At 43.1% G+C, this 12,219-nt stretch overlaps 1 protein-coding gene across 1 annotated transcript; it reads right to left on the reverse strand.

The window, feature by feature from the left end:
* Positions 1-2,034: 2,034 nt before the first annotated feature.
* LOC100358200 (germ cell-less protein-like 1) lies at positions 2,035-3,570 on the reverse strand. The gene has a single exon (XM_070066672.2). It carries the CDS (start codon positions 3,568-3,570, stop codon positions 2,035-2,037), a length of 1,536 nt encoding a protein of 511 aa, XP_069922773.2.
* Between the last annotated feature and the right edge of the window lie 8,649 nt (positions 3,571-12,219).

Here is a 12,219-nt window from a genome sequence, read left to right on the forward strand (position 1 = left end):
TTTTGACCATTATATTGAATCATTCCTTCCTCTTTCCCAAACATAAATAATTGAAAAAAACAAAATGACATTTGTTGTTTGTAGTGGGTTAGTTAGAGAAATTACAAGGTTAGTACAGTGAAGCGGGTGGCTGTGGAGGCACAGGGGAGTTTGCAAAATTAAGGAAAGCCATCAAAGTGTACAGCAGTGGCATCCTCAAGAGTCATTTCGTACCACTACAATGAAATTATTACTCCAACCTTATCGTGCAGGTTTGGGTTGGCAAAGCCTGTCAAATTTCCTTAAGGAGGAAAATGCAACATATACAGGGTGAAATGTACTGCCTTCACTGGCTGACAAAGTATAAAGTTTAACTGGGATGAGGAATACAAACCCACACAGGAAAATCCTGGTTTTAACTATGTAAAGCTATATAAAAAAAATCTATGGATTAAAACAATTTATTTGCTCATCCCGAATAAGTTTTTTTTTCACTCTTTCCACATACGTATTACTACTTTTGTGGATGCCAAAACAGTGTTCGAGGTTTCACATTCTTTAACCTCAGAAATCACTCAATTGAAATGAAAACAAGTAGGGATTTTGGGAGGAAGTGAGGTGGTGGCAGTTCACAAATTAGCAGTAATCAGGGCCTAGCGTTGTGGGGTAACAAGGAAAGCCACTGCCTGCAATGCCAGCATCACATATGGGTGCCTGTTTGTGTCCTGGTTAATCCACTCCGATCCACCTCCCTGCTAATGCAACTGGCAAAGCAGCAGATGATGGCTCAAGTGTTTGGCCCCTGCCACCCAAGTGGGAGACCCGGATGAAGCTTAGGGCTCCTGACTTTTTTCTGGCCAAGTCCTGGGCATTGCACCCATCTGGCAAGTGAACCAATGAATGGAAGATCTCTCTCTCTCTTTCTCTCTCTCTCTCTCCCTCCCTCTTTCTCTCTCTCTCTCTCTTCGTCCCTCCCTCCCTCTCCCCTCTCCAGCTCTCCCTCATTTTCTCTCTCTCTCTGTAATTCTTTCAAAATAAATAGATAAACCTTTGAAAAATATTAACAGCAACCAGATAGCAACCTATCCAAGTTACAATTAGCACTGTCTCTCCTTTTTGGACAAAAGTATCTACTATATCTACTTTAACCCTTGTGGATTACCAGCTTGGAATTCTCATCCCTTGATGTCTTTTCCAGGTGCCAAGGAATTCCCATTGTTGTCAAGAATCACTCCATTCCAGAGGATAGGTTACCAGTACTGCTCTTAAGCAGGAGGTAGTCGTCCCAAATACAATTCAAACTAAAAACATGTCTGCTGGGTAAATGTCATCAGCTTGCCTGAATTGCATTTCTGGGTGCGTATGCAATACCTGACTGTATGCCACAGACAAAAAATATATTTAGCAATGGAATAGCCCCAGAGCATCAAACTGTTTCTTCCCACCTCACTCTCAATAGAGGTTGCTGAAACTTTGAAATGTCAATATCGGGTAAAATTCTAGGTGAAATCAGACTTTTAAAATAATTCGTAAACATATGAAAATGAAAACCCAGTAAATTAAGAACTTCACTCAGTGGTAAGATATTGTGAAGGGGGAAAACAACTTGGTGATATCAGGGGCAATGGTGATAATAATTGGACTGGGCAACTCTAAATACATCAATTCAAAGAAAATTCAAAATAGTCTCTCAACGTTGAATTAAGCATTCTAAAGGAAATGCATGTTATAAAATATTTTGACTCACATAGTTGATTAGGTAGGCTCACAGTGACTCTCTAAAGTTCCTTGGTCTTGGTTGTCTCAGAAAAGATGTGGGGACTGATGTATGGTAACCTAGGAGGATAGGTTTCCACAGTAACAGCTCGACTGAGTTCTCTGGGTGTTTGCTGGGCTTTGAAATGTGCTATGGACAGCCTCAAACTTATGGGTTGTACTTTAGCAAAGCCTCTGACATAGTTGATCACCCACAACAGACCAGTTAGATCAGTCTACAGAGGCAGCTGGCATCTGGAGAACATCATTCACCCCTGTTCCTATGGAAGAGTTAGTTGCTCAGCTCTCTAGGCTTGTGCAGGGGTCTTCACTCTGAGCAGTGCTTCTCTCTCTGGGGAGGTACAAGAAGTTACAGGCCACATATATAGGGAAAACCACATCTTGGTTCTCCAGGTTTACTACCTCTAGCTCTTCATCCTTTCCAAGGGAAAGCATCTGGAATCCTGTGTCTTTCCTGAAAGTGGCTCTGCCAGCTCTGTCCAAGGAGGCCAGGCGGAGGCGGAATGCAACTTTTCTCTGCCAGAGTAAGCTGATACCAAGGCCACAGGACTTATTCAGTGCACTGCGCCGCAAAATGATGCGCCTGTTGGCATAGCACACCACCAGGTCCCAGCCAAAATTGAAGCCAGCCCACCTCCAGCTATGCTGCTCATCCTTGAGAAGCTGTCCCCCACACCGCATGCTGTTCCCCTGGAGGTCTGACACATAGATATCTGTGCGTCCCAGATCCCTTGTCTGTTCAGCCCGGAGGAGTGCAAGCCATTGCTCTTTGTACACCGGGGTTAACCACGAGGCAGGGATCAGAGCATCCTGGTCGATGACACGAGCAGCAGGCAGGTCACAAATTATGTAGGCGAGCCGCAGCTGCTGGAATGCTGGCACAAAGGCTCTACCCTGCTCGCTTTCCAGGAAAGGGACGCCTTCTGCCTCCCTCTTGTACCTGGCAAAGCACGAGTCCGCGTCAGGCAGCAGTGCTTTTCGGGAGCCTTTCCATGTGGGCTGCAGATGCAGAAACATCCACTTTTTCAGTGTGATGTACACATCCATTTCCACTTCCATCACCAAGAGCTCTGAGGAGGTGATGAGTTCCTTCATGAGATCCAGGCTGATTTCTCGCAGTAGCTCCTCCGTACAATGTGTCATCAGGTTGTCCAGCAGCCACTGGAAGCACATGGCCCTGATGATCTGGAGCCCATAGCTGTCCGCAGCATATAAGTAGCTGCACACGGTCTGGGCACTCACCCTCTCCTTCATGACCTCCTCACACTGCTGAATTAGCTCATCCAGCTGCAGCATGCTGGCCGTGGCCAGCATGGCGACAACTCGGCTGGGAGGGATGGTAACTACATTGCGATATAAAGAGCCCAAGGCCTCATGCAGGGCTTCACTATCAATGTTCTCGTCAGGCATCTGTAGCTCTATCGTATCCATGTTTGTCTCCCGCCAGGCACCACTGAACATGCTCCCAAAGTACCCTGACTGGCAAAGGTAGACTCTGTGCAAGTTCCATTCCTCCCCCAATGCCCGGATCTGTACGTCACTGTCTTCACCCCTCAGGAAGAGTGCCTCATAAACGGACAAGGATTTGTCTTTGGCACGCTTCCCAGGCAGGGTTTTTGTCAGTGGCCCGCCAGGACTGGCCCTCCGCTTGCGGCCGCCATGACTGGTAGTGGGTCTGTTCTCTTCACGCCCTTCCTCTCTCTCCACTACCACTTCCGCCTCCCCAGACGCCGCCTCCTGTTCCCTAGCGGCACCCGGTTCCTCTGGAGCACGAACTCCCTGGCGCCTCAGAAACCGACTGCTCAGGGCTCCCATGGTCTGTACCTCAAGGGCGCGGAAGGTGTACCTCTTTATCAGGCGAACCTTCCACAGAGAGAAGCTCTGCCCCGAGTGCTGCTGGGAACAAAAAACGTCTCTTCAGACGTCGTTATGCACGTTAAGCGAAGCCACATGGGGCTCCACCTTTACCCTTGTGGTACAATTGCGACCCCTACCTGGGAGGACAGTTAGGTGCACCTTTCTCTCTAACTGTGCTGCTCAGGAAATTATGACATTTTTGCTTGAATTTCTTCCATTACAGCGACTGATAAAAGCATCACATCCCAATGTAAAACATTTTGAGGCATTATATAATTGTCTTCTATACATCCTTATTTCCCTTATTAACTGCTCAGACTATTTCATCGCTGGTATCAGTGAGGGAGTTTTACCTGGTAAACACGTTTATTTTTGCCTCAGTTTTGGCTTGATTTTTAATTTTTTTCTTTATAATAAGGTTTGAGGTTGTAGTACCGTTTTTAACTATGTTATGTAGAAATCTATTGCTTTGGGCCTCAAGCTTGCATACTCATGCTCGCAAACCTTTATCTTTAGGGAATATCTTAAATCTCCAGAATATCTGGTAGCCTTAAGTTTTTTTTTTTCCTTTCCTTCTATTTGTACTTCTCAAATATTTACCCGCAGCATTTTTTTCTTGCTTACATCTTTCCATTCCTCAAAATTCAGGATCTCTCTCAAAAATCTTTCCTCACATATGCCAAAAAACTGCAGTTTTTAACGTTATTTTCATTATCATCATTAGATACTGAATGGCAGAAGCAAGGGTTATCTCCTACTTCAATCTGGATTACTAAAATCAGATACATCTATGGAATGCCTCGTCAGAGGGCCAGAATCAAGTATTTAAGAACTATTTTAAAAGTCTGGTTTCCTAGAATTTTACCCCATAATGACATTTCAAAGTTTCAGCAACCTCTATTGAGAGTGAGGTGGGAAGAAACAGTTTGATGCTCTGGGGCTATTCCATTGCTAAATATATTTTTTGTCTGTGGCATACAGTCAGGTATTGCATACGCACCCAGAAATGCAATTCAGGCAAGCTGATGACATTTACCCAGCAGACATGTTTTTAGTTTGAATTGTATTTGGGACGACTACCTCCTGCTTAAGAGCAGTACTGGTAACCTATCCTCTGGAATGGAGTGATTCTTGACAACAATGGGAATTCCTTGGCACCTGGAAAAGACATCAAGGGATGAGAATTCCAAGCTGGTAATCCACAAGGGTTAAAGTAGATATAGTAGATACTTTTGTCCAAAAAGGAGAGACAGTGCTAATTGTAACTTGGATAGGTTGCTATCTGGTTGCTGTTAATATTTTTCAAAGGTTTATCTATTTATTTTGAAAGAATTACAGAGAGAGAGAGAAAATGAGGGAGAGCTGGAGAGGGGAGAGGGAGGGAGGGACGAAGAGAGAGAGAGAGAGAAAGAGGGAGGGAGAGAGAGAGAGAGAAAGAGAGAGAGAGATCTTCCATTCATTGGTTCACTTGCCAGATGGGTGCAATGCCCAGGACTTGGCCAGAAAAAAGTCAGGAGCCCTAAGCTTCATCCGGGTCTCCCACTTGGGTGGCAGGGGCCAAACACTTGAGCCATCATCTGCTGCTTTGCCAGTTGCATTAGCAGGGAGGTGGATCGGAGTGGATTAACCAGGACACAAACAGGCACCCATATGTGATGCTGGCATTGCAGGCAGTGGCTTTCCTTGTTACCCCACAACGCTAGGCCCTGATTACTGCTAATTTGTGAACTGCCACCACCTCACTTCCTCCCAAAATCCCTACTTGTTTTCATTTCAATTGAGTGATTTCTGAGGTTAAAGAATGTGAAACCTCGAACACTGTTTTGGCATCCACAAAAGTAGTAATACGTATGTGGAAAGAGTGAAAAAAAAACTTATTCGGGATGAGCAAATAAATTGTTTTAATCCATAGATTTTTTTTATATAGCTTTACATAGTTAAAACCAGGATTTTCCTGTGTGGGTTTGTATTCCTCATCCCAGTTAAACTTTATACTTTGTCAGCCAGTGAAGGCAGTACATTTCACCCTGTATATGTTGCATTTTCCTCCTTAAGGAAATTTGACAGGCTTTGCCAACCCAAACCTGCACGATAAGGTTGGAGTAATAATTTCATTGTAGTGGTACGAAATGACTCTTGAGGATGCCACTGCTGTACACTTTGATGGCTTTCCTTAATTTTGCAAACTCCCCTGTGCCTCCACAGCCACCCGCTTCACTGTACTAACCTTGTAATTTCTCTAACTAACCCACTACAAACAACAAATGTCATTTTGTTTTTTTCAATTATTTATGTTTGGGAAAGAGGAAGGAATGATTCAATATAATGGTCAAAATACTTGGGTTTCGAAGATTTAATTCCTTTACATGAACTTTCTAAGAAATTTCAAATCACTTGTTCCTGAGCTGAATGCCAGGATGCTGTTTAATCAAAAAAAGAAAAAAGTGGGTATTCTCCCTTTGGAAATTCAGAGACTACTGAGGTAGAAATGTACATTGAGAGTTCTGCTTCTGTTTTGCAATGCGACTAATTTGACATCTTTCAGTTGGTTTTTGCTGTTTATCGTCGAAAGGAGTTTTATAATGTAAAATGTTGACAGCTGAAATAAACTCACTTAAAGCATCTTTGCTTATTTAATTTATTTGAAAGAGCCTGAGAGAGACACAGCATATCCCATCCCCTGGTTCACTCCTCAAATGCCTGTGGCACCAGTGGTTGGTCCAAGGGGAAGCCAGGAGCCAGGGACTGAATGTGTGCCTCACACGTGGATAGCAAGAACTTAACTGCTTGAGCCATCACCTGCTGCCTCCCAGGGTGCACATTAGTAGGAATCTGGAATCTGGAGCAGGGCCAGCACTAGAACCCAGGCACTGCAATGTGGGAAGCAGACATCCCAAGCAGCATCTTAACCACTATGCCAAGCAGCCACCCCTGAACTACAACTCATCTAAATTCTCGCAAATCCTGGTTGTTGCCATTTTCCAGCTTGGGCCGTTTACCCAATGTCAGTCTATGTTTTCATTTTAAGGCTGTTTTGTTTTGACTGCTGAAGCTGAGGGAGGAAGCCTCCCACATTAACATTTACATTGTTTCACAGCCTCTTGGTGGAGAAATGGGGAAGCAGAACAAGATGTAGAGTTGTGGTAAAGCTACACAAAACTGTCAAGCTACATGACAACAGACTAAATGCCAAAGCCCTTGCCATCCCAAAGGAGATGTACCTCTGTAGTACCCAATGCGAGCCTTAACAAGAGAAGGGGAGGAGTTCTCTCTGTCTTTTCCTATCTACGTGTTTGACTTGTTGTCTCTGATACTCACTATCTCTTCTTGTCTCTATTATCTGTCTTCCTCTTTCTGTATCCTTTTCTGCCTTTCTATATGTCTTTATCTCTACCTTTGTCTGTCTTTGTCTATCTCTGTCTCTTTATCAATCTTTTTTCACTGTTTTCTTCCTGGCTGTCTCTCTTAATCTGTGTCTGTTTGGCTCCATCTCTGTCTCTGTCTCTGCCTCTGTCTCCGCCTCCATCCCTGTCTCTCTCTCTCGCTCTGGCTCTCGCTCTCTGTCTGTCAACCTCACTCTATTGTTCTCTCTGAAGCTGTTCTTTTTCTCTTGCCCAGGTGCATGCTTTCTCTCTGCTCATTTGTGCCCGTCTCTCTGTCATTTTTGTCTCGATGTGTACCTGCCATTCTCTTTCTGGACTTCTATGTGTATGTATCATAGACTTCTATGTGTATGTAATCCTGTCTGTGTCAGTAACTGTCTCACTGGCTCTGCCCTTCTCTTTCTGTGCCTGTCTGTCTTTCCCTTTCTCTTTTGTGTGGCTCTGTCTACCCTTTTATGCCCATCTTTTTGTTTGCATGTCTGACACTATGCGTTGTGTCATCTCTGTCTATCTGACCGACTGTCAATGAGCTTTGTAGTCTTTGGCTATTTCTGTCCCTGGCTCTGTTTGATTGTCTGTAATAGAATGCCTCTGTCTCTGCCTAACTTAGGAAGGCAGGACTACAACGTGATTACAATTCAGTACATCGGGCCGGCGCCGTGGCTCACTAGGCTAATCCTCTGCCTTGCGGCGCCGGCACACCGGGTTCTAATCCCGGTTGGGGCACCGGATTCTGTCCCGGTTGCCCCTCTTCTAGGCCAGCTCTCTGCTGTGGCCAGGGAGTGCAGTGGAGGATGGCCCAAGTGCTTGGGCCCTGCACCCCATGGGAGACCAGGATAAGTACCTGGCTCCTGCCATCGGATCAGCGCAGTGCGCCGGCCGCGGCGGCCATTGGGGGGTGAACCAACGGCAAAAAGGAAGACCTTTCTCTCTGTCTCTCTCTCTCTCACTATCCACTCTGCCTGTAAAAAAAAAAAAAAGATAAACTTAAAAAAAAAATTCAGTACATCGACCACCTTCTGTTATGTTGCCTCCCAGTGTTCTCCATGAGACAGCTTCAGTAGCCTGGAAGAAAATGGAGGGCAGCAGTCCTGAGGCTCACTTTCCAAAGATGTAAGGAATCTTAAGTAAACGGTGGCCTATGAAAGACACAGAGGTGTCAGTAGGGTGTAGGTGAGATGGGAACAGGCAACAGACAAGCATAAAGTATGTTATTGTGGAAAGTGTCTATTTATAAACAGCACAAAAATGACACTGGGTTCTGACAAAGTATGCAAGAGTGTTCTAGAAAGTGAAAATCATCTCTTATGAAGAAAAGTAAAACAAGTGGAAGCGTGCTTCCATAGGGTCTTCAGGACATCCCCCGATTTTTGCTCACATAATTTGAAATGAAAGCTTCCTTCTGAGTTAAGACAGTGAGAGGTACACACTCTGTAAGTATGTAACTGAACCCATGGGGTTAAGCTTAAATTTTGGTTTGGGCTCTGTAAGAAAGACACTGAAATAATTGGACCGAAACAAAATGCAAGGTTTCAATGCCATCGTCAATTCAGTTATTAATGTGACTCCCAAGGCATTCCTTGTCTGCTCAGCTACTTGGGCTTACAGGCTCTCCTCTTTATTCAGGTTAACTCATTTGAAAGGCTTGCATCATCTGCCTCAGGCTCCAAGGCTTCCTAGCTTCAGTAACTACCTTTGCATGTGCAATATTTTATGAGTCCTGTGGTTGCCATGTAACATTAGAAAATCCAATCAAATATATACAGGTAACCATGCACAAGAGACAAAGAGGCTAAAACCATATATAAGAGAAAACCCTTCTTTGTTCGGGGCTCAAAAATTTGGATAAGAATTTCCACCTGGGCCTTATGCTGGCAAAATCAAAGACTACTTCTTGTTAAGAGGCCTTGGTGTCTTGTCTCCATACACGAATCCCACTACATTTTTCTGGGGCTCCTCCTGGATCAGACGGGGGGTTTTTCCACCTCCTTTGTCTTCAGGGGCATGGGGCCCCTGGTGTCGGTGGTAGAGTGAACTCCCTTGGTGCCAGTAGACCACTTGCTCTATGGGCGGAAGCTCCCCACCAGCATGCAGGGGTCCCAACCCTGGAAGCACAACGGAACCCTGTGGGCACAGGAACTAGTCTCAGGAGCACCGCCCATGGGAACAGGTGAAAACCCAGGTTCAATTGATTTGGAGGACCTGCCACGGATGGCAGAAGTGGAGCCCACTCAACTCCCAGAGTTGCCCTAGTAATCTCATATGATGGCAGAGCGGAGCGCTGAGATCAAACTGAAACTCTCAGGTACTGGCTATTGGGCTGGTGACCTCCCCCAGGACTTGCAGCTCTGAGCAGCAGATCAAAGTTTGGCAAGGAGCTACACGGATCGTGGGTGGTCTGAGAGCCACACTGGGGCCAGGGCCCTGGGAGTTGCAGGGCATGAGCAGAGCAGGCTCATGGGATCCATAAAGAAAAATCCCATCAGCCACTTCCAGTGAGAGTCCTGACGTCAGAGACATGGCGTGCAGTGGCAGGTGGAGGGGCAGGTGCAGGAAGCTGGAGGAGGCAGAGTCTTTCTGCTTGGGCCTTCTTCAGAGTGCTGGTCTGTCTTGGTGCTGAGTTTTCACAGATGCTCTCTTCATTGGTTGCCATGGCCTCCTGCATGGGGTCGGGTTGCTCTTACAGAGCTAGAAGCCCAAGGCCAAAGAGCCTTGGCGACATGGTATTGTTAGCAGAGATGGTGAAACAGGTTCTTGTCTCTGTGCAGATAAAGAATTCTGATGTAAGTCATAATGCAGTGGTAAATGAAAAAAAAAAAAAAAACATTCCTGACAGGCCAGGTAAAATAGGTTCTTGGCTCTGTGCAAAAAAAGAGTTCTGATGTAAGACCGAGAACTGTGGTAAACAGGGTTACATGGTTTAATGGGAAAAAAAATACCCTTGGCAGGCCAGGGAGACAGCTCCAAAAGCTGAGATCTGAGTGCACAGTCTGTATTCAGACTGAGACTTCAAAGGAATGGAGTCTGGTTCTTCCTGTTGTTTCTGCTTCCTCTCCTCCCTTTCCACTGAGACAAAGAGTTTACTGAGTGTAAATTAAGCTAAATTACCCCTAAAATAGTAAAGGAACTATCTTGACTCAAATGACTCTCTGACCTTGGGACTTCTCGTTGGACCCATAAAACTGTCAAAATAATAAACATGGAATGAAATTAACATCATTTTTTTCATGACCTAAAATCCATCATCAGGTTATAAAACCAAGCTTCTGTTGTGTTTGTGCAAAGGCTTGAAACCCCACTACCCTCCGCTCTGGCTGTAGTTTCTTTAAAAAAAAAAAGAGGCAGTTTAAACATTATACTCTCCTCTCTTTGGTTTGCGGTGTGTTAACACCATACCTTCGCTGCGAATGGAGGAGGAAGGTCACCTGTCTCAGCCTGGGGCAGTGATACTTAGAAATCTTTCAAATGTAAGTTAACAATTTCCAGTGGGCTTCTCACCCATGTGGCACACTGGCCATTAGCCCACAGTCACACTTGGGGGGGCCTGTCTTGCAGCTGCCTGAACATATGTTTGTTTTAGAGATGGTCCCAGGTATCTGAATGTTGACTAGGTGTCAGCCTAAGGTGCTTGTTAGGTGAAAAATTAGGCTCAAATGCATTCTAAAATCTAAAGAGGCATGCTCGTAATAACCTCACACATAAAAATGCCAGGGGAATGACTCTTGCAGTAATTTGGTACAGCTGTAACTGAATAATATAAATATAAAATACACTGCCGTAAACAAAAGGGTTGTTTTTTTATAGCAGCACTGCCTGTCTTCCTGAGACTAAATAAAATATGTCCATTTAATAGATCTCGGGTTAATATCAGTGATTTCCAGGTAGAGTTGATTTATAAAAAATAAATAAAAATTCCATACAAATGTAATATAACCTTAATTAAGACAGGGTATGAGATAATATCAGCATCTTTATTCATCTGTGTCTAATTGCTAAATGTAAATTGGGTAAAGGTAAATGAGATAAATGTGTCTAAATGTAAACTTCAATACTCTTAACACCTTATATTCTATAAAAAGAACTTTGGATTTGTTGACAAATAAGTTTTCATAAACTGTAAGTAAAAATAATTCAAGATTGTTTAGAAGTAACTAAGGTTGAAATTCGGTATGTTCTTTTATTTTAAAAATGTTGTCTTAAGAGATTTTTAAATGGTTAGTTCAATGTAAATCAAGAATTTCAGCAGGCGGAAAAAAAGATCACAAGGATAAAGATGTGTTTCTTAGTGAAAAAGGTTGAGACAGAGATTTTTAAAAAAATAATCTTAACATTAATAATAATAATAATAATAATAATAAAGAAGACATGGCTTATAAGAATTACTATGTCCTAATGGCTAGTTTACTCTAGACTAAAAATGAAAAGATAAAAAAGGTTTAAACAAGTTGCAAAAGTGTGAGAAAGTCATAGAAGTTTATACAAGAAATACTTCTTCGGATACAGAAGCTACCAATTTATTTTTCTTTGATTGACATAAAATTAAAATGTGATCCTCTGTTAAAGCAATGAGGTTTTTGAAATACATATGTGTTAGTAGGTATTTTAAAATAGTCTTTTTGTATTCTACTGAGATAATCTTTGTGTTCTCTGTCTCATAGGCTCTAATTGTTTAAAAACAGCTGAGTTTTAAAAGAGTCATGGTTTGTTCAAATATGTACTTATTTTAAAGTATTTGAGTGATAACTTTATAACAATGATTAAATCTGATTGATATTATGTCACGATGTTAAGGGATCATGTTTCTATCAGATATGTTAAGCCTTGACATCCCTAAGGTTCAAAAACTCAGTGTCCCAAATTCTTTGGACTTTGATATTTCCATTTGGGCCCTTGGCACTCATCTTGTAGAGACACCAACTAATTAGGCTTTTTAGATTATATTAAAAAGACTGTCAAGATGTGAAATGGTACTAAACTTTAAGTTGTGCTAGTACAAAATGTAGTGATATACATGTCCAATGTTACAAAAGTCTAATGACCTTGTTACGTTGTTATCAGTCATAAAGATTGTTAACCTTTATTAAGGTTATCTTAATAAAAAGGCCCAAAGTCCTAAAAGAGATAGAGATAAATGTTTTATAAAATCCTACAGGTGCCTTCTGAAATACTATGTGGAGTAAGCAGGTGCCTCTTGTCAATTATATTCTCTTTTTGTTTGACAGGC

The sequence above is a fragment of the Oryctolagus cuniculus genome, chromosome X, assembly GCF_051225735.1.
Source record: "Oryctolagus cuniculus isolate XC-2025 breed Fujian yellow rabbit chromosome X, ASM5122573v1, whole genome shotgun sequence".
NCBI lineage: Eukaryota > Metazoa > Chordata > Mammalia > Lagomorpha > Leporidae > Oryctolagus > Oryctolagus cuniculus.